This window comes from Aythya fuligula, chromosome 2 (genome assembly GCF_009819795.1).
Source record: "Aythya fuligula isolate bAytFul2 chromosome 2, bAytFul2.pri, whole genome shotgun sequence".
NCBI lineage: Eukaryota > Metazoa > Chordata > Aves > Anseriformes > Anatidae > Aythya > Aythya fuligula.
The window spans coordinates 119423416-119446996 of record NC_045560.1 but is presented as its reverse complement, the minus strand read 5'-3'; the positions used below and the strand labels follow the sequence as shown (position 1 = coordinate 119446996).

The 23581-nt window shown below is 39.2% G+C and overlaps 1 protein-coding gene across 1 annotated transcript; it reads left to right on the top strand.

The window, feature by feature from the left end:
• The first annotated feature begins 650 nt into the window (after positions 1-650).
• Positions 651-21012, top strand: LOC116486011 (transmembrane protein 68-like). The gene is made up of 7 exons (XM_032181908.1): positions 651-699; positions 5705-6041; positions 7421-7585; positions 9260-9453; positions 17007-17067; positions 17464-17603; positions 19417-21012. Exons 2-7 carry the CDS (start codon positions 5708-5710, stop codon positions 19519-19521), a joined length of 999 nt encoding a protein of 332 aa, XP_032037799.1. The 5' UTR covers positions 651-699; positions 5705-5707; the 3' UTR covers positions 19522-21012.
• The last annotated feature ends 2569 nt before the right edge of the window (positions 21013-23581 follow it).

Genomic DNA, 23581 nt, shown 5'->3' with positions numbered 1-23581 from the left:
TTGAGAAGTTTACTCTAATCATATATATATGTGTGTATATATATATGTGTGTGTGTGTGTGTTACTGGTGTTCACTAAGGAAACTACATTGTAGGTTTCTCTCATCTTCATTTACAAGTCGTTGTTATCCCTCAATTTCTTGCCCAGTTTCAACTGAAATTGATGGACCTGTCCTAAAGAGGTCACGCTAATCCTTTCCCGAACCTAAAAATTGGTATCTATTGATCTTATCTGCCTAAATATGACCTCTGTCATACTAGCCACACAATGAGTAGTAGTGACACAGAAAGGTATTCTGCTTAATTTAGCCATGACTGCAAGGTTTAGGAGCCTTTTATTTAGTTGCCTGCCTGGCATCCTTTTCATCTAAGCCCTTAAAAGACCCTTTCCTTTGCCCAGAGAGGCTGTGGATGCCCTATCCCTGGTGGTGTTCAGGGCACTCTGAGGGCGGGCGGGCGAAGGTCCTATGTCCCCCCCCGCCGGCATTTCCTTCCTATGGGGGCAGCGGCTCCCCCATAGCACCGGCATCAGGCTCCGTACCCCGGTCGGTTTAAAGATGGAGGTTTGGGCACGGAGCCCGCCGGGGCTGGCAGGCCCAGCCCCAGCCCCAGCCCCGCCTCTCCCCAGCGCGGGGGTGGCCGTGCCTCTTATGCCGGGCCAGGGGCGGCGCGGCGGGGTGCCTGCTGCTGCCGCGGGCAGGTGAGAGGGGCGGCGGGGGGCGCTTCTCGGCCGGGGCCGGGGGGGGGAAATGAGGAGACATTTCTGCTCAGAAAGAGCAGTCAGGCACTGGGACGGGTTGCCCAGGGAGGTGGTGGTGTCATCGTCCCTGGGGGTGTTCAGGGAAAGGGTGGACGTGGTGCTTGGGGACATGGTTTAGTGGGTGACAGTGGTGGTAGGGGGGTGGTTGGACCAGGTGATCTTGGAGGGCTTTTCCAACCCTAATAATTCTCTGATTCTACGTGTTTGGGTGCTAAGAGAGTAGATGGGAAGAAATCCACTGGGTTAAGTACCCTTGGTGTATTCAAAATCTGGAGTATCCACCAAAAGTAGAAGGGCTGGGCTCTGTAATTGCTTACAGGGTGATAGTTTCCTACTTCGGAGGGATGGTGCCTTCAGTTTTGGGGTGGATGTGCTGATAATCCATTAAGTTAGGGGAAAGCTGTAGAAACATAGCAACACATGAGGTACGTGGGTTTATGTGGCAAGAAAAGTAGGTGATGTCTGTGTGAGAACAACAGAAGAGTTATTTTCTGTGGAACTGCTATAAAAAATTCTGGAAAACACAGAAGTTGAATTTTATTTGCATTGAAAGGCAAGATGTAGAGCTGTAACTGATCTGTTGCTTCCCTTGTGAACAGAGTGGTTGAGTTTGGCAGAGCAGAGAGTAAGAGCCTGCCACAGAAGAGCAGGTTTAAAAAAATTCAATGCAGAAGAGTCTCCAGCTACTTAACACTGCTCATCCCACTAGGATCTGCTGAGCTTACTGCCAGGAACACACTGCTGAGCACTGAGACCAAGATCATCAGGTCTTTAGTTGCAGTTGAAAGGCAACTGCAAGGTTTTGTTTTCTTCTGCCACATGTCTCTTGTGACAGTCTTGTTGTTGCTTTTCTGTTCCCTGGAATTACCATGTTAGCTGATAAAATTATCCTTATCGTCAAATGCTACTTCAGCGAGGGCTGGGGATCTGAATGATGTGTATGTACTACAGGAGTCTTCTGCTGGAAGGGGAGCTCCCCTTTAAGTAGGGAGACATTAGTGCTGTCTCCGTGTGACATCACCTGTAATTCTACATTGTCGATATGGCTATTACTCTGGAATTTGATATGCTTTATAGGTGGAGCCAAAACAAACATCTTGCATGTCAACATAGATGTTGTTCTCTAAAAGAACAACGAGATCACTCAGGACAGTAACGCTTCATCTCCCTTGCTAGATGAGATAAGGAAATATCAAGACAACAGAAAAATGTTTTTCACAAAACGCTGTGCCCATTTGCTAGCTTTTTACAGGTTGTTCAGTTGTAAAGAACGTGGGAGCTGCTCTTGGCTCAGATTTGATAAAAGTAGGAGAGAAACTTTCCCTAAAACTCTCAGGCTTGGGGGCAAAACAGCAGTTATGTGTAAATGTTCTGTTAACTGTTGTGTTGTCCTGCAGTGCATAACCAAGCAGGTCTTTAGTAAAAGCTTTGTACCATGCACTCCAACAGGTATGTAGTAAGTTCTCTGTGTAGTGTTGGACAGGAAGGATGCTGCAAAATTGTGTTTGTTGTCTCAGTGAGGGACTGGTGAGAGCTAGCCGGTAGGACATGGCAACAATCCAAGTCCTGTCCTGTTGTAGGCCTTTGTTATACAGGTAGGATGGAGAGATGTGTTTGGCATGGTGGACTCAAACTCATGTCATATGATTGAAACCCCGCTGACAGTTTGTTCTTTCATTATAAAATGTTGGAGGAAGTGTACAGCTGAAGTATGGGAGCTAGAACTGAAATCTGGTTGAGCATCCTAACTACCAGAAAAAGCCGTGCTCCTTCTTGTTTCCTCGCTTAGTCAATTTTTCAGTCACTTTTTCCACTCTGGCTTGGATTCAACTGGAATGATGTAGAACTTGCTTGTATCCCAGCCACCCTCTCACCCAGGTGTAAAGTTAACTCACATCACGTGTGCCAAATACTTTCACGTGTCCTTAGTCAAATCTGTGCTGCTGATACCTGTTTTGTAGGTTTTTAAAATTACTTTTGGACACTTAAGTCTTTGAATTTTTTTTTCTGCAGCCCTTTTCAGTGCATGTATTAAACTTTAAATCAGAAATGAATAAATAATCAATGTTCATTTGTACTTTAGTCTGAGAGCAAACAAGATTAAATACAGTAGTCTTCCATCTAGCAAATCATTTTCTATTACATTAAAATTGAGATGGAGAAGGAATCAGTGGGATGTTACATGGTTTGCATTGATCAGTGTAACATCCCATAAATATTACAAGAAAATTCTGAAAATCCTAAATAACATGGGATACAGAATCAGTTCTCATTTTGTGGGCATTCTGCTGATGCACTGATGGGAACTTTCTTCTCATGTCACTTAACATATGAAACGAATGATGATGTCAAAATGAGCTTTATTTTCTTAAACAAAGTGCCAAGTGGCATTAGTAATGTACTTTCATAATCACTGTAGGCCAGGTTAAGTTTGGGCTGCTCCCAGTAGTGACTTTGCTTTGTACCAGCAGTTATTTATTAGCAAGGAGCCAGCTGGTACTGCTGCAGATGGGGCCAGATGCGGAGAGTTGTGGTGGAAAGGTGGGTGTTGCCTCTGAGTAGCTGCTCACATAAAGCCTACACAAGATATAAACCTCTCAACCCCTCAAAGAACTGAGGTGCATTTGTTTGCAAGGTCATTTCCCACAAAATTGTAATGAGCGGTATCAGTCACATTTGTCCAGTACCAGCTTTTCAGTAATCTTGCTGGTGATTTCTCTGGCTGCTGAGACTATAGTTACTTTTCTTGGGGGACTTTGGAGTGATATTAAATCTCTTCCATTCCTCTGGGTTTCCCCTATTGTTTCAAGAATTACCAAAAATGAGGTCAGAGGGAATTTTTTTTTTTTTGCAAAGAATGTTATGTATTAGAAGATACCTGGACATATTAATCTTAGACTGGAACTTGGCAACTGACATGTTCAATATATTCAATTTAATCTTCAGATAGATCATACAATGGTTAGAAATGTTTACTTTATTATCAGCATATTTACTATCTGTATGGAAGCTTTATCTCCAAATTCAAGGAGATCTAAATTATGTTGCTGGCTGTCATAGTCTCTGTTCCCAGTCCGAAGCCTCCCTAACAACACCAAATCCCTTCCTTCAGCCCATGCTACAGGTTGAATGAGTTATTCCCAGCAGCATTTAATACTTGTGATTCGGTAGCCTGGGGCAAGCTCTTAACACTGCCTTCTCCTAGGCCCTTTCAGCAGAGCACACTTCACAAGCACTGAAGATTTGTAGTCCTTATCCTTATCACCAACTTCAAACAAGTAGTTACATCCTTTCTGTAGGGTAGCACCACACCATCAGCCTTAACCTTCTTAAACACCTTCAGAGTAGAGATTTTAATATCTAAATCATGCGGACTACTACTTTTATGTCTTTCATGTTACCTATAAAATCTCTCTTCAGTGAGAACTTCTAGATCTTGCTACATCTTAGCCAGGTATTTGTCATCAGTACATAAACAATTCTGCTAATTTAGTGATGTTATTTATCATGTAGGTTTCATTTGTTTGTGACATGCTGAGCATGATTTAAAGCAGTACTTGCTTCCTTTGTGCTCCTTGTTTGCTCTTCTTACAGTTACTGTGTTTGTTTTCTTTGGCTTGGAAGCCATCCCGTGTCCTGGGGAGCTGAGCTCTGTGGTACCGGAGCTGTTTTACACCACTTCACCAAAGTATTTTATCCAGTGCTTTAGAGAAATAAAAAGATGGGGGGTTGGAGTCAGTGCTGTAGAACAGGTTTGCTCCTGTAAGTAGTCAGCTGAAGTCAGAAGAGTCTGGGCTTGCCGTGCTTTATGGTCTTGGCACTGACTGGCAGCTGTGATTTGTTTCTTGTTTGTACTTGTTCCGGTGTTGGACCGGAAAGTTGCTTGTTCAACAAGCAGTAACCTGATTAGGGTAAATAAAAGCTGCGTTCAGTTATGAATTGCTGAATATGATCATAATATCTGGCTAATTCTTAAGACTTAAAGCAAGCAAGGGATGCTGTCATGTTGCACACTAGAGAGACCGTTACCTGCTGTAAGACAGGTAGCCAGGTGCAGGAATAGACTAAGGAAATAGCTGCATTTGAGGCAAAAATACCACTAGACCCATGGAAAATCTGAAAGAAGGGTGTGTTGGTGTGGTTGTATGGATGGGGAACAGCAGGGAAGAGCTGCTTTTTACAGTGCTGCTAGCAGTAGCAAATGCTGTCCCAGTCACCTCTTACCCTCCAGAAGGAGCCACAGTTGTCCAGGTTTTTCCTGCTGGCTCTTCCTCTAGCTCAGTAACTCACTCTTCTGTTGGTTTCCCTCACCTAGGTACCGAATTGAGAACAACCAGAACCAAAGGCTGGGTTCTGAGGAGGATCGAAAGAGCCCAGACCTCTGGTGGCAGTCTTCTTGACCAACTGCTGAAAGCACTTACTAACGTTTTGAGTTTCTAAAAATTAAGTCACTTAACCACAGAAATCTTACACAGATAAATGGTTTTGACAATGGATGTGTTCCATGGGTCCTCACACTTCCTTCAGGATCCTCCAAGAGCTTAATATAAAAATGCCTTTCTGTTGTAGCTGGTAACTTTCCAGAGGTTGATAGTTCGAGCATTCAATTGTCTTGAAGGTCTGCTGGGAATAAAGGTGTTCCCAAGGTGTGTAACTTGCTTTTCTGATCCCCTGGCTGTACTCCAGGCTCCAACCATTGTACCATGAGTCCCTGTTGTCTAGCAGTATCGAAAGATCCGTAAGTATATATGATAATCTCATCACTCTTTACAGGCAATAGTGTAAAGCAGCTATCAACATGACAGAGAGAGAAAAAACATATAACTCTGTGCTATAACGTATGATTGTGCAAAATAGGCATCAATTACCTCCACAGTAAATCGTTTTTCTAAATGAGAAGCTTGCATAATCAGAGAAATTAAAGTTTTTCCCTTCTCTCATGCAGGAAATGATAGGTAGAAGAGAATCCTGTGCCTCAGGACAGCTACCTATGACCTACCTAAGCTACCTTGCTTATATACTGGAAGAATGGACTGCTGTGGAGTACCTAAAGAAATATTTTTTCCACGTGGTCATCATCTCGGTGACAATTAGTGCAATGTTAATTTTTTTTATTGTTCCTTTAACAATCCTCTTTTTCATTTACCTTACTAATGTTTTGCTTTTAATATATCAGAGGAGTGATGAGGTAAAAGCCACAAAAGATCCCTTGAGTGAAGTTTGGGATAGTGCAAGGAAAACTGTGGCAAGCTTTTGGGATATATATGCAAGAATATGGCATGGTAAGTGTGACATGACTTGCCTGAAGCTTTGAATTACAATTCTGAGTGAGGTATGGTGTAAATGTTAGTTCTGCTAACTTCTCTGTAAGTAAATGTGGTTGTTGTTTTTTTAAAAAATTTAGTAGCTGTTTGTAACCCGCTTATATGATCAAAACAAAACAACTATTTGGAACTGTAATTACTGTCTTTTTAGTTGGAGAAAACTATTCTGTTATGAAAATTTTAAATAATTCCAAGAGCTGTATGGAAAAATAAATGTGGTATTGAATTATTTCGGTTTGTACTGTAGCAGAATTTACAAGTACTCTGATTTTTCAGTTATGTTATATTTAACCTTTAGACGCTTTCACCACACCCTAATCCCTAGGAAAATTCTCAGCCACAAGCTAGGCACCTGTTCTTACCACAGGTGTAGTTTAAGACTATTAGCAGGACTTAATTTGCTGCCCTAAGGATAAAGAACAACAGGCTCTCTATGTTGCTACCCTTCCTCACAACTTTTTTGAGTAATTATGAAGTATACTGCAGTCTAAAACTTTGTCCACCTCTTGCTAGGACCCTGCCTGTACCATCCCTGTCCTTCTCTTCAAATGGCTTATGAAAGGAGCTGTAGCAGGGATAGAGATAAAGGCAGACCAGATGGAATAGATTTTTTTTTTTTAGTTAGTGGAAGCTGTGGCTTTCTCAAGCCTTTGTATGCATTAGCTTCCTACTCTCGTTCCACCTGAAACATACATCAAACGTAGGAAGAGCCAGGAGAAGTATTTATAGAAGTCCATGCCCATGAGGAAGTTCCCTAACCTTGTTAAGTGAGTGCATTTAAGTCTCGTGGAGAGAATTTCTGTGGGATTCTTGTGGATTCTGTCTTGGACTTGAGCCTGCAAACCAGGTCAACTTTTTATTATGTCAAATCAGAATGAAAGGGTTCCCAGCCCAACTCTTTGTAACTTGAATGTTTACCTAAAAGGTCATCCATTCCCAAACTTTGAAATCCTTGTCCGTCTGAAACAGTTTCATCAGGAGAATGAGAGTCATAGCAGTATGATAATGTTTTCTTGTTTGTTTTTTATTGCACTTAGAGGTGGAAAAAGTTCCTAACGGGCAACAGTTCTGTTTCAATGTCAGGTTAGAGTCTGATCTGATGGTTAAATTGATCAACAAGTTAGTCCATTGAGTAGGATAATCTGTGGTGGTTGAGGGGCTTTTTCTTTGCTGTTAATTGAACATTCCATCCAGAACATAATTCTTTTAAAGCTACTGCAGAGGCTTTTACAACTCTACAGAAGTCCTTTAATAAAGGATAGTAAAAAAAAAAAGTTTTGAATTGCCATATAATTTACAGCTGTCACTGTTGGTGTGTTGCTTTACATCCCAAACAGGTTATGAACTTCATGGTGTGGAAAACCTACCAGAAGGACCAGGCATTCTTGTTTACTACCACGGAGCTATTCCCATAGACTACCTTTACTTTTTATCTAGGCTGTTTCTCTGGAAGAAAAGACTTTGTCTGTCAGTAGCCGATCATTTTGTCTTTCGTTTACCAGGTAAGAACACATTCTTTTCTATTTAGGCATCATGAATTCAATCAAACCGTTGCTAGTTTTTGTGGAATTAATATTTATTACGCCTTGAAGGCAGCTTTTAAACTAAAAGCCGGGGGAGTAAGCTGGTAGATGCAGAAAGCAAAACAGAGTAGAATGCCCTGCTTGGTAAATAAAAGGTCATAAAAATACTGATAAGATACTCTAAAGCCAACAAATAGACGTATTTGGATGAAATTTCATGCTTCATTAGAAAGTGTAGGTTAGGACTATGTTATTAATCTAATGCTGCTTCATCAGAAATGAGCTATGAGTGCAGAATAGTAGGATATTAATTACCAGCCTGCCCTCTGCATGGGGTAGACATTGCAGTGGGGTATGATGTCAAATCTGTATTTTTGAACAACACCTGGAGTAGGGTGCAACTTGTTTGAAAAAATTACTGTGAAAGAGTGGCTCTGTAATACTGACTAATACTACTTGTCCTCTTGCCTGGGAGAAGAGCCCACCTTGCTACGACCTCCTTTGAGGTAGTTGTAGAGAGTGTTAAGGTTTTCCCTAGCCTCCTTTTCTCTAGGCTAAATAAGCCCAGTTCCCTCAACAGTTCCTCATAAGACCTGTACTCCAGGCCCCTCACCAGCTTTGTTTTCCTTCTTTGGACATGCTCCAGCACCTCGATGTCCTTCCTGTAGTGAAAGGTCCAAAACTGAACAGGGTATTTGAAGTGCAGCCTCACCAGAGCTGAGTAAAGAGGGATGATCTTTACCCTGGTCCCACTGGCCACACTGTTTCTGATACAAGCCAGGATGCTGCTGGCCTTCTTGGCTACCTGGGTACACTGCTGGCTCATATTCAGCCGGCTATTGGCCAATACCCCCAGGTCCCTTTCTCCCAGGCAGCTTTCCAGCCACTCTTCCCCCATCCTGTAGCGTTGCATGGGGTTGTTGTGCCCCAAGTGCAGGACCTGACACTTAACCTTGTTGAACCTCATATGGTTGGCCTTGGCCCATTGATCCAGCCTATCCAGATCTTGCTGTAGAGCCTTCCTGCCATCGAGCAGATCAACAGTTCCACCCAACTTGGTGTCATAAACTGTGTGAACCGTTCACTGGTTTGTGCAATGCTGAAACTGTCCTCTTAACTTGGGCCATTCATGCATCTAAAGAGTCATACAGCAGCCCAATTTAACCCAAGTAGTTTGCAATTTAACCACAGAACACTCAATTTTACAGTTTAAAAACCTTAATGTTTATAATGTTAAAAATTACATTTTAAAAGAACACTTAAATTATGTGTTTGTTAGGTGTTTATTTTTGCAATAACCTGTATTGTACTGAAAAAGATAATTCTTCTACATTAAAACCTATTTAAAAAGCAGGAGGAAGAATTAGATGTTTGTTTTCAGATATCTAGCTATGAGGCACAAGTCTCAGTTGCATAGCTGCTGGCTTGATAATTATGGAAAGGAGCATATGTAGGCATTGGCTTATGGTGGTGCTCTTGATAAACTGTTTTATCTTTATAACATTTGGGCAAAAACACTGTCACTTAGCCAATATTTACTCTGTACATGTTTTATTTACTTAGTACAAATTTGCCTTAGTCTAAACACAGCTATTAGATTTTTTTTTTTGTTTAGCTGTAAACTTGTTCTTACATGCTGCTTATTTATTACAGGACTCAAGTTACTGTTAGAAGTGACTGGTGTTATGCCAGGTACGAGGGAGGAGTGTCTCAGTGCACTGAAGAATGGTCACCTAGTGTCTATATCACCAGGTGGAGTTAGAGAAGCACTATTCAGCGATGAAAGTTATCAGCTCATGTGGGGAAATCGAAAAGGCTTTGCTCAGGTTGCTCTAGATGCAAAAGTGGTGAGTATTATGCTACCAATCTGAGTTTATGCTTATTGCATGCAAGTTTCATTATAAAATGCAGTTTAGAAGCATCGGAGTATATTCCATACAGAAGAAGAGACTTGGGAGTAGAGATTTCTTTTCCTTTGCCCACTGCCTTCTTCAAACTTAGTAACCATAGGGAGCATGAGTTTCATGGAACTGTATAGCCTTTTTTCCTGGATGCCTTGCAACAGCTTCATTTCCTCAGTTCTGTTTCTACAGTTCCGCCTTGTGGGCATCTAACATGTCTCGACTGTATTTCAGGAATCTACACTGTGGTCATTCACAATGTTATGTTTTTTTTCCATCCTACTATATTTATTTTCTGACTTTATCTTTCTTTTACTTCTGCGTACCCAGTCATTCTCATGTGGTTTGTTAACATCATATCGTTACATTCCTTTCTTTTCTTATATTCTGAAAGGCTCCAGGATTTGTTCTTGCCATTACTTTTCTTAATGTTTGTGAAAGATTGCATCAGCTTAACACAAGGTGTTTCTACGTTAGCATTTGAGTTGGAATCATATGTGCACTTCTGAAACAGTTTTTCTGTCTCCCTCACTTACCATGCTTTCATTTGCATCATGGAATAGTGTTTGAGTACCAGAGCTGCATGCATTTTGTCTGATACTAAACCAGAAGTGGAACCTAATACGCTCCAGCTGCAAATGTGTGTTCAGTCAATGGTACAAGACAAGAATTAGTTCTAAGTAGATGCAGAGCACTGAGATGTATTTGGTGTTGTCTGATCCTCAGCATCATCTCTTTTCCTCTAGAGGAGTGTCTGTGTTGATTCGCACTGTGAAAATATACATGTACACATGGACACAGTTTCGTTTAGATTTTCCATATGGATGATGATCTACAAATACAAGCTTCCACCACTGGCTCTGAGTTTTCCCATCTGTGAGACTCCCATGTGTGCAACTCTTTCTCTGATACAGACTCAAGGAGACAACTTTATTTGGGATGGCATAGAGCTTGAAGAGCAGCAACACTCTTTCCTAACTGCTACTTCCTGTCATCAAAAGTAGAGGCCAGTTTTCTTTCTTAATTTAGACTTAGCATACCTTGCACTGTGAGTGTTTGTGACAGTACTAGTATACATCCAGGCTTCATCTATTCTGCCATGAGCTTTCTCATGGAATTACAAAATCCTAAGTTTCTTCTGTACATTCTTATGAATGCTCCATCTTCTCCTGTGCTTTTCTTTGGCCTTCCAAATAAATGTAATCCTTTTCCATCTATATAAGAGAATTTTACAGGGAATTTTTAGAGGAAGTGGAGTTCTTCCCATAACGCTTGAATTTGTTGCCATTCTTTTTACTTTTTGTGTCTATCTGTATCTATTTCTGTCCCCCATTCAACATGTTGATTCTCAAACTTTTGGTTATTTGTACCAAAACTCCTACTAAAAAGAACCTAGGCTTGCAAAATGCACGCTTCAGTCTAGTATTTCTTCATAACTATATCTGTCTTTTAAATCTTGTGGGAGATAACAAAATGCTAGCAAACAATTAGAGGAATTGGATTATCCAATGGATAAAGTACTTTTAGACCTGGAGTCCTATTTCTACCTCTTTGTTGTATGGCCTTTTAAGAGCGTCACCATTTCTGTGCTTTTGTTCCCCCTCTCTACCCTTCTCTCAAAAAGCACGGACATATATGAAGTATTTTGACTAACATTTATATTATACGCTACCACTACTAGAAAATACCAGTCTGAATAGGATAAACCCAATCAAATTTGTATGTGCCTTTTGAATTCCCTTATAGTCTTTCCTCTTCTGTATTAATAATACACTTGAGCAGTCTGAAAGCAATGTCACTTCAACAAGTGATTTTGCTTCATTTTTTTTTCATGTCTTTCAAGCTACCTCAGACATTTGAATAATATTTTGCCAGATGTTTTCACTTCACTTGCGACCTTATAATGTAACTCTTAAATGAAATGTCTTTTTTTTTTTTTTTTTTTTTAAATAAAAATTGAGTTAAACAATTCTGAGTGACCTTAATAGAGTGCCACTGGGATTTCAGTATGGTGAGCATCCCTGTAATTAACTTGCAGACTCCACTGAATCTTGGGCATCTTTGATATTTCTCCGGAAATCTTTGACCAGAAATACGATAGATAACAGAATACTTACCAAAAAAAAAAAAAAAAAAAACCAAAAAACAAACGGTGCTGTGCATTTAACACTAGCCTGGGCAACCTTAACCGTATGTACAATTTCTTACATAAGGTTATGCTACAGTATTAACTGGAGTCCACCTTTTGACAAAGTTGGAGTTTGATTGCTCCTGCTTACCCTTGCTGCATCCTTTCCATTACTGGTCAAACCAGTCTCATAGGTTGACTCAAGTCTGGGGATGGACTCGTCTAAACTAACAGAACTTGCTCTGTAATGTAGCAATCCATGTGCTTTCCTAATACTTGGATCATGGCTGAAGGCAGAAGAAGACTAGCATCACCTTGTTTTGAGTTTACTAAACATATGGTGTAGCCATCAACTGAAGAACCAAACACACTTTACAGTCCTCATAATAACTACATGGAAGTTCCAAACCTGCCATAGGTTACTTGAACAGGAGGGTTTCAAGACAGAAATAACTTTACACATCTGAATACACATTCCTATTCTTTATTTAATGTTATGGAAGTTTAACAGTTCTTCCTCTAGAAAAGTTGATGAAAAACAAGCCAGGAATGTAGTTTCAGCCTTAATTCTTGCCTGCAGCTTTCCCCACTCAGTTTCCACGTCATCTTGTGTAACTATCCTGCTTATACAGGGTCAGAGAAGGAAAATACTACTATTTAATGTAAATCTATGATCTTCATGGACATATATTTGTATCAATTGAAGTTAAGTATGTCAGTGACCTGATCTTCAGTAATTCCATCTGTCTGTGCCTCAGTTTTGGTGGGCTAATGGGGAGGAGCCTTCATCCCTGCATTTTATCTATGCCAAAAACCAGTTTGAATCTAGTTAGGTAAAAGACAAGCAGGAACTACTGTTTGTAAATTTCCTACAAAATAATGCTTCAAACACTTTGGTTTTCTTTCTTTTCTATAATTTAATATACACACATGGAAGTTAAAAGAAGGCTGGAATTATGGAGCTAGCCCATTTAGTTGGAGGCTGTCACGATATAACTAGGCCCTGCTTTCCTGTAGCAGGTGATGGTAAACTAGGGATTAATCCCTAGGGATTAAGGGGAAGGGAGGGAGTAATCCTCAGTCAGGCGAGGAAGTCGTGGACAGGCTCATTTAGCAAAGGGTCGAGGGTGATGTAAACAGTAGGTACGTGGTAATCAACAAAACTGCTGAAGTGAGCTCATCCTGAGCATAGGCAGGCAAATAAGGAAGTACCTGTAGGACAGTGTTGGGGGAAAGCTCTCATACTGCTTCTGGGAAATTGATGTGCTTTGGATGCTTCTCTGAAGTGCTTGTACACTGATGCACACAGGATGAAGAAAGAAAAAGAAGGAATTAATTACAAGTCTGGTCTGTGGGACGAATGCCGAGGGAGCTGGCTGGTGTTATTGCAAGGCAGCTGTCAATTGACTTTGGAAAGTTCTGGTGATCAGGAAAGGTTCCTGTTGACTGGAAAAAAGTAAATATCAAACCTGTCTTCAGGATGGGCGAGAAGAAGAGTGTGGGGAACTACAGGCAAGCCAGCGTTACCTCAGTTCCTAGGGAAAACGATGGAGCCACTAATAATGGAAACCCCTTTCAGACACAAAGTGCAAGGGGATGGTCAGTTATAGCCATGATGACTTTCTGATGACAAGTCTGATGACTTTCTGTGATGAGATGACTGGTGTGGAGATGAGGGGAGAGCAGTGGATGCTGTCTGTTTTGACTTTGGTAGGGCTTTTGATTGTCTGCCACAACGTCCTCATGGACAAGCTGAGGAAATCTGAGCTAGATAAGTAGGCAGTGAGATGGATTGAGGACTGGCTCAATGTCTGGGCTGGGAAGGTGGTGATCACTGGCACAAAGTCAAGCTGGAGGCTGGTCACTGGTGCAGTACCCACAGGTCAATACTGGGTCCAACACTGTTTAACTCTTCGTTGATTATCTGAATGATGGGACAGCGTATCTTCACTAAGTTTGCTGATGGTATGAAACTGGGAAGAGTGGCCAGTACACCAGTGGGTTGTGCTGCCTTCCAGTAAGACCTTTAGAGACTGGAGCAGTGAGTAGGCAGAAACCTCATTAAGTTCAGCAAAGGGAAATGCCAAGCCCTGCACATAGGGGATGCTAACCCCAAGCACCAGTACATGCTGGAGGCTAACCGGTATGAGCAGGGATTTCGGACTGGATGATCTCCAGAGGTCACTTCCAACCTCAACTATTCTGTGATTTTTGAGTTGGCTGGGTGTGATCCAGCTCAGTTCCAGCATTGCAAATTAAACCTATAGATTATTGCTTCTCAGCTAATCGGCCCTGTGGATTGGCTTGTGCCTCTGTTACAGGCACAAACTCATATATAGTGTGTACCACTTTTTATCAGCCTAAGAACTGCTAGTTTCTCTGTTGTTCATCAGCTGATTATTGTGTGCAAAAACTTTTTTAGTTGCTTGCCAGATTCCTTAAAGCAAAAAAAATGTTTTCTTGCATTGTTCCTAATATTTAAGTGTTTTGTCTTGATGGCTTTCCACCATTTTAAATGACATAGACAATTAATAGCAGAAACTTAATGTGCTATTTTTAAAGTGTCCAGTATTTGTATGACTTTAGAAGATATTACTGGTTATTTTTAAGAGTTAATTTATGATATTTTCCCATAACTCCTTATTCTGAAGGATTTTTTACCACAGCTTTATGTACCTCTGATATTTTTGATATATGTATTTTTTTTTCCTCATTAAATGGTCTCCGTTGCTTTGAGTTCTTTATTTGGATTTGCTTAGGTCTTTTTCTTGCTTATTTATTTATATTATTATACCAGACCTTACTTTGAGAAACTGATGAGGTGGGCTGAATGTGAGCATCTACTTGCATTCTGCAATGCTTCTTGAGCTGACCACTTTCTTATTTGTAATACGTGATTTTAACTTTAGGCAGAGAAATGGCAAAACTTTTTGTTTCAGTCAGTGACACTGCAATAAATGCGTAACTTGTTATTTTTTTAGACTCCCACTTACATTTTATATGTACATCCAAAGGGAAAGATATAAACCTTTTAATACAGTATCACTTTCCTCACAAATGGCAACTTAAAAACAGCAATGTTTGTGGGAGCTGAGAAACATAAATTGGTTTCTATTATGGAGTTTATTTAATACACCAACTTGCTGCCTTTCAGCAGGATGTTAAGGTAGTTCACTTTTAAGCTTTTACTGTAATATCAGTTAACACAGATTACTCAAGGTATGCGCTTCTAAGGCACAGGCAGAAAAGCCAGACTTAATCAGGATGTAAGTCTGCATCCAGAAAAGCCAATAAGATGGACTAAAAATAACTGAGAAAAAAGAACCAGAAGCTGAGAGGTTACCAAATAATCACTAGGCTTTCTCTGTCTGCCTGCCCGAGATAGATGCCTTGCTGTAAACAGCTATTGAAGCTCTGTGTCTTTCTAACAGCACAATCATAGGGCTAATATATTCAGAAAAAAAAATATGTATTTTTGAAGTTGCTCTTCTAATTTTGTTTTGCTATGAGAGCGTTGATTCAGTTGCCCTTTAAAACATCAGAAATGAAAAATATGATTCTGATATTGTATTGCTGGAATAATCCTTGAGTCAAACCCAAGGATTTAATCATCTGCCTGCTCACAGCTAAGTACTGCACTGCATCACAGTATAGTGAAACCAGGGCTAACTCTTACACCAACAGCAGTTCATTTCCATGGGCTACTGTGCTCCATTCTCCATGCGGACTTCCATGATACAGCTGTACAGTGCTCTAAGTAGCTGTACTTGTACTGTAAGTCTCTGGAAATCTCTGGTACTTGTTCCTCCCAGCTAAGTGTCCCAAAAGAACAGTGCATCTTATGTTGCATGTGTATGCTCACTTTTTTTTTTTTCCTTTGCTGTAGCAGGCAGGATGCGCTTCAAGGACATTTATAGCTGTAGGTTTGAACATTCAGAAGGTGGGGAGGGAGTTAAAGGTATGAAGTCATGTTCTTGTGTCATAATATCATCTCAAGAGAGTAGGTATTAGTTAATTGCTTGAAAGGAGTGTGGACTTCCCTGTCTGTTGGAATATTATGGCACAATATTTAATCTTTTTAGCTAAAACATGCGGTTACGAATAGGAAAAAGAAGAAAAAAACTTTCGTGCAGACTAGCATGATGGTCTCTAAAAATGCCTTCACTTGGGACGTTAATTGTTCAATTTTAATCACTTCTAAGTTCAACTAGAAACCAGCTTTCTAAAAACAGTGTAATGGAGGATAATATTTGTAACATCTGTGAAAACTAAAATTCTTCCCAGTATTTGAATGAGTACATCCTTGGGTTATCTCCATAAATATATCTACTAAACAATGTGCCTCTTTATTAAAGGTAACTTCCACATTGCAAAATAAATAATTTTGATAATTTGGTTAGCTCTGCTCAGTATCTTCTCCCACATAAGCAAAGAAATACATATTTGATAGCCATGAATGAAGAGCAGACTAGCTGCTGAAAATATCATATTAGTATATTTATTTCAGTGCCCTAAATAGGAGCTGTCATTAAAAGTAATATCAATTGTGTGAATTTTGTAAATTCTGCAGGCTTATATAGATTTCCTCTATCAGTGACCTGTGTGAAGCTGACAGTTTCAGGCCATACTTGCTTATCAACAAATCCACAAAATTTGTATTGCTCACTTATAATTTTTTCCCTGATCATTGCAGAGAGGATATGTAATTGTTCATCATGGCCAAAAAATAGTTCTTTGTTATGATTCAGCATGTTTTACTCCTTTTTTTTTTTTTTAAATTTCATTTGGGAAAAAAAAAATGCATCTACCAGAATTTTCTGAAAACACATGAGTTTCATTGGTACAGCCTTCAGGTAAGATTCCTGAGGGCCAGGATGGGCTTCCACGATGGGTTCAGAGACATAAAACTCGGAACCAATGTCCTGATAAAGGCGCTTAATGGCAGTGTGAAGAAGCTTGTTGATGTATTGTCTTCTTTAGGCAGAACAGAAGTTTGAGCTTCTGTCGTGATCACTTATGGTGTGGAAAACATTCAGCGATCTGTTGGCTACTGGGAGGTGATGCACTGTCTGACTGTCCATGCTTTTCTAAGAAAAATGTTTAGCATGCATCTGTGTCCCAAACTGAGATGTGAATGTTAATAAATGATCAGAAGTTCCAGTGCAGGAGTGTCAGATAAGTTCCAAATACAAGGAACTGCCACTGCTTTACTCAGCTCTCAGTGTATCAGTGGTAACAAAATTCCATGTTTGCTGCCTGACCAACTGATGATTATCTTCTGTATTCATTTTCTTAGCTGCATTAACAGAAACTAAAAAATAAATTCAACCTTTGTATAACATTTTTACCTATGTTTTTCATGATTCCATAGCCCATCATTCCAATGTACACTCAAAATGTACGAGAAGGATACAGGATGTTTAAAGAACGAAGTAAGGACTTTAAATATATATTTAAGTATTTAGCATGTTTCCTCCACTCTTCTCTTAGATTTGTCTCACTTTTCTTCTAGACTTTGTTTTTCAGACTCTTTAATTTAGCTTCTCTAACATGCCTGCTAGGGGTCAGAGGTATCTCAAATATTGAACTAGCTTGTGTGTAACTGGTTGAGGCTGTGTGATTTGATTCTTTAATGAAGTCTTATTTTAGTGATCTATTAATTATATTAAGCTTTGTTTTAGTGAACAACTACCTAAATCCTGTAATTTCATCTTGATTGTCAGATAAAGCATGCATTTTTAAGGAGTCTTCCAAATCCATCAGATTTCAAGTTTGTATTGTGTTTTCAATGATTATAATCTCACTTTTTCCTCCTTTAACTGTTACAGGATTTTTCAGAAAATTGTATGAAAGTACTCGATTGCCATTTACTCCTCCATATGGAGGACTTCCAGTTAAATTTCGCACGTATATAGGGGAACCAATCCCTTATGATCCAAATATAACTACAGATGAGTTAGTTGAAAAGGTAAGTTGGCTCTACTTGCAGTATTGAACTACACATCTTGTGCTCTATTATATATGCACTTGAAACCATTTTTTGTACACTTGAAAAAAGACAAGTACCCTTTTACTAGCTTCTTGAAGTAATAGGCAGTTAAGCTTCAGGATTATAAAATGGATGGATTCTTACCAGTATGTACTGACGTAGTAATAGGTCATTTGGATGCACTTACCCCTTCAAAGCAGGTGAGCTCTGTCTTCCTGGGAATGCTAACTTTGTTTCTTGCATGCTGTCGATAACCTCGATAACTGAAATGATATAAGCTAGGTTTTCAGTTCAGTTTTCAGTAACTAGGAAAATAATTTTCATATAGAACGAATGTCTTGAGAAACTTGTCTAAATAACAGCTTCAGCCTTGTTTTCAAAAGAAAAACATCAGCGACAAAAAATTTTCATCCAAAATACAGAAATATTTTGAGTACCTACAGCTTGGTGAAATCAATGGAGCCTAGGAACATAAAAATGTCTATAGATTCAGGATTTAGGCATTTTTCAAAATACTAATTTACAGAAAATGCGTGTTCTTGTACTTTTCATAGAAGATGAAAAGAGGGATGTATTAAAAACAACCTGGTATGGTCTAGGAATACATAGATCAAAACATTGGTTAGAAATTAGTGATCTAAAAGCCGCCTTGATTTTTATTTATTTATTTATTTATTTATTTAAAGTATCCACAGCAGATTTTTCTGGGCTTTCTAACAGCAAAACCAGAACGACAAGTTTCTTGTAAGGTTCTTTCTTAAAGGTTATTATAACAGATGGTTACAAGAGAACCATCCCAGCAAGCTGTAGAGTTTGTTCTTAGCAGGCTTAGGAGGCTGCATACAAAATTCCTACTAAGACTTTTTTCTCGTATTCCTGGATTTTGGGGGAACAGTATTTTGTGGACCTGCAAAAGAGAAATTTAAAGTTCGCATGGAATTGATTTGCTTTACTTGGTCAGGTGTTTGACCACCTACTTCAGTGGGAAGAACATTAGGTGTTCTGTGTCTCCTATTAGTTAAAGACTTAAATTGTGTTTGAGATGAGAGCAGTGGTCTGGCTGACAGCCATCTGATCCCGCCTTGGAAAGGAGCGAGGAATTGAATGTGTCAGGAAAAGTTTAGCTACTCTGTTCTTATATTCCCAGTGATATTCTACCATTGCTCTGGAGTAGATCACTAGCACTTGGCTCCCCTTAGTTCAATTTTAAATACATCAGGAAAAACTGAGATACTATTTCCTTATCACTAGCAGAAATACCTAATATTTTATGCACCCTTGTCATAAACTTGCATTCAAATCTGCGATATTGGAGTAAAAGTAAACAGAATTTAGATGTGTGTCTTATGTGCATGCTGAATATGATAAACTCAGAGAAGAATTCTTGTTGGGGAGGATATATGGAGGTCCGAATTCCTGATCACAGCATGGGATCAGACTAGGTCAGTGAGGTTGTAACCAGTGCTCTTGAAAGCCTTCAGGGATGGAAGTTGCATAAGCTTAATGTCTGCATATGTTAAAGGCTACTTTGACGTAGTAAATCTCACGTTTGGTAAGTACCAATAATTTAAGCCTATCCAAACTGCAATTCAATGTTTTTATTCCCTTCCTTTTCAAGGAGAGCATTGTTAGGATAACTAGCTAATGTAATAGACAACTTTTTTTTTCTTAAAGTAGACCTGTATGTGAACTGCCTGGATACATTTTAAAACTGTGAGAAGAAGTCAGTGATTGTACTGTTCGTTATTGCATATGTAGGTATGTAAAGGCCAACTTTCTCCTCTCTTTTCAGACAAAGAGTGCAGTTCAGGCTTTGATAAAGAAGCACCAAACGATCCCAGGCAGCATATGGAAGGCTTTAATGGACCGATTTGATAGACATCGTAAAAGTGATTAGAATGCTTATGTTTATTTCATTGTTTTTACAATATATAGTAAAAAACAATGTCCTGTGGCAGTGATGACTAATTGGTGTTTAACCGGTTTAATGTACAAGTTTCTACAGATTCAACAGAAGAAAACAATAACGTTTTGAAGGTTTCCCCCTGTAAGCTCTTTCAGTCAATGGCTTTGGAGGATATGCTTGAAGTCAGAAGGAGTGAGCCCTTGAACAAGAAAACTTGTGTATAATAGCAATGCAAGTGCTAAATTTACCAAGAAGAAATCACGTAGACAATATTTGACAGGTTCCTAAGAAAAAGGTATTTACATATATCTGAAAGTTTGAGAAGTTTTACCTAGTTCTGTGTTGTTGTTTTTTTCTGAGCTGTTCACTGTCCAGTCTCAGAAAAGTATCTCAGAGTAGGTGTTGTCCCACTGAACTGCAGTCTAGCAGGCACTCCGTCAGTACCTTCCAAGCTAGACCTCACACAAGTGTGAGAAGAGAAAATGCCTTTAATTATGTTGCTTGGATCATTTTTCTGCAAATGTATGCAAAGAGAAATAATCCCATTAAAACAGGTATTAGACTCATACAAATACATCAGTGTAATGGTTCACTATCCTCGAAAGTGAGAATTCTGCATTCAGGACTTTGCTCTTATGGGGGAGAAAAAGTCTCCCATCCCGTTTTATGTCCTCCTGCCCTTTTATGAGAGAATGAAACAAATCTGGCTAACTCTAGGGAAGAAGTAATACAGTAACAGAAATACGTGGTTCAGATTCCAACTATACTTTGAGGCAAAATTTAGTTTTGCGCTCTCAAAGAGAGTGGAAAAAAAGCTTTGGTTAATTGTAGCACTTTGCAAATACATGTAGAAAGTACTTTCAAGTCTGTGCTGGTACATTCATGCACTATTGCACCATGCAATACTGATTTAGCAGATGAGGCTGCCTGTAGTCGGAGTGACTGCGTCACAGTCTATTTGCAGTACAGATGTGCTACACTCACCCAGGCTTCCCAGGGAGTGGGGTAAGGAGAGCTTATCTAACACAGGCCTGAGGCTTGTAACCACTGGTGGTTTGCCTAAAAATGAGGTACTGCAACACATCCATTCCCATATGGATTGAGCTGAAGTGCCTGCTTGGAAGGGAGGATATAGGCAGTGTTGTCTTCCTAATACGATTTTCAGCATACAGAAACTTGCTAAAAAACAGAACGTGTTTTTACAAGCTATGGGTTGTTGTTATTGTTGGGAGTGGGAGAACTTCATGTAATCTTTTCAATTTGCCATTAAAAGCAACCAAGTCTCTTAACTTCAAACATGAAGGAAAGTAATTTTCTTGCCTCATTTTCTGTCCTCTTGTACTTCTAATATCTTGCCCCTGCACATACTAAAAAATTATGTGGCATGTATAATATTAGCTTGTTGTCACTAGAAAACTAAATCTATCTATTGGATTAAAATAAACCTCTCTTCTCATGCTGCTTCTCTCTAAATATTTCTTGCATATCTGAAAAAAGGAACAGAATGGACAGGTGAGCATCCCTTGAAGAATGTTACTTCCCCGGAGCAAAAAGACAAGAATCCTGTCCTGAAAAAAACTCAGATCTGTCATAGGACATAAGAATGTTTACTTGAACCCCTTAACTATAATTGCAGTATGCAGGCAGAAAGATTTTTCTCTCAGCGGAGATGCAACATGCATAGGAGTTGACAAACTAAAGCAAACCAAGATGCTGACTAGTATGCCTTGACATGAATAGGAATTCAAACCATGAAGCCGTGTATAATGCACTCCAACAATACAAGCTAAAATTCAAAAATGGAGCTTAACTCAAGTGAGAAAATGAACTAAAAGAAAGGATTATCAAGTACTAAAATAAACACAGATGATGAACCAACAGGAATTAGGAGTAATGAATCTAAAAGCATTCCTTATATCACAGAACTATGTGGAAGGACTAGACAGCACCATTCGCTATCCTATTCTATTTTTCAAGCACGTTAACATCATCAGTTAATATACTTGTCGTCTGTATTCTGAGAGCAACACAACCTTCAAACTCCATGTACTCTGGTACCTGATAGTAGGGGCTGTGCTGCAACTTGGAATAAAGCACTAGCCTTGGACAGAGGATATGTAATCAGAACAACAGCTATCTTTCAAAGTGGGGATTTGAGCCTAGAGCTCCTGTATCTCAGACAGCTTGGTACAGTTTGTTAATAACAACTCAAGGTTTTTCTGGGCTATTTCATCTTAACACCTGCATCCCTACGCTATCTACAGCTTATCTGAAGTGAGATGGAGTGAAACTTACTTTCTGTTGGTTTTCTTTTATCGCAGTTGTCTTAGAGTATTTACTGGGTTCTCAGGATGATGGACAAAAATATTATTTAGAGAGCCAAGTGGTTTTGAATGAAGAATAAGACTGATTTTTCTACTGAAAATAGTTAACCTCCCCCCCCCCCCCGCATGTTAGAATACTAACATGTATTCTCTAATACAGAATTCTAATCTAGAACTGCTCTAATATAGCAACTAGAACTAGAAACTGGTCTTACAGAAACTAGCAGAAAGTAGAGCTTCTTTTCATAAAAATACAATTGTAATTGTCTACGAGATGATTCCTCTACAATGCAAATTTTCCAGCTTCTCTGTTATGTATAAAAAAAGAAATGTAAACCCAGCAAATGAAGATGACCTTTCCCTGTCTCATAACCCAAACCACATTTATGACTTTTTAAGATGCTGCACTAGGGGAAAAAGTTCTGCTGGTAGCTTTGGAAAAATAAATTGTCAATAATATATATAATGTAAATGAAATTATAAAAATGCACAATGGAACAATCCCAGCTCAGAAGTCCAGTAGATTATATAAATGTAAAAGATAGTCAAAAAAGCATGACAAAGATACACAGAGTTTGTACCCAATTGATGCTAAAATTATCTTACCTAAAGCTGATGTCAGAACAGTGCTGTTGTTTTGAAAACTGTTGAATTTCAGTCCAGCTGGTACAGTAGCTAAATAAACCTACATGTCTGGAACCAAGCCTGGTGTAACTGCAATATCCTCTTATTTATTGCATTTATTTATATAACATATCAGGTAGATCCAGGAATCATATCCAAGGCTGCAGGACAGTCAAATCTACTTCAACATTGCTTAAAATGTGTCCAAACTGCAAAGATTCAGGAATACTAATTTCAGTCAGATACTGCACACAGAACAGCACGCATGACTTCAGGAGGAGAGTTTGAGAACTAAAGCAGCATGACTCAAGCTATGCTGAAGGGCAAAACTACTCTGGACTGTGTGTTTTGGACTCCTGTTCATGTCCAGGCATATTAGCAGACATACACTGACTATAGTCTGCATGTGAATGAGGTCCCCACCCCAATTTTATCAAATACATAACATCAGCACAACCCTAACATTATTTCCAATGAATCCCAGCTGTGTTTTTTTTGTTGTTGTTTGTTTGTTTGTTTGTTTTTTAACTTTCAGAAATGAAGCCTATTGTATTCATAGGGTTCTTCCAGAGTTGTTTCTATAATGGCGTATATTACTATTTCTCCCTTTCCTATACCAAAACCCTCCCCACAAAAAAATAAAAAAACCTTTTCCCAGTAAAATCCTTAAAAAATTCATCAATATAGCAACTTCACTTTACTCTGTGGTAAGAATACCAACATTTCCTAAATGGTCCTGATCTCTGGCTAAAAAGATTTAAGGCAAAGAAGTTTTGGTTTATGGAAATAATCAGAGAACAAGTATTTGAGTTGTATGCAAAACATGTCAAAGAGACCAAACACTGTAAAAACCAAACAAACAGATACCAGACATTGTTTAGATAATGTGATTTGCATATCATATTGCCTTCCTGTTGCCCTAATCAAACTGAATAAAAATTAAATCTTTGTACTTCTGGTTGTCAAACTGGGGAATGAGGATGGTATAAATTTGTCAGTGTCCTCCATATTCAGTCCGAATCTAATCCAGGTTTGAAGTTCCTGACCATTTCAAACGTCACTGGAAAGAGACCTCTGTATTTTTAAAAGTCTAAACACAAATA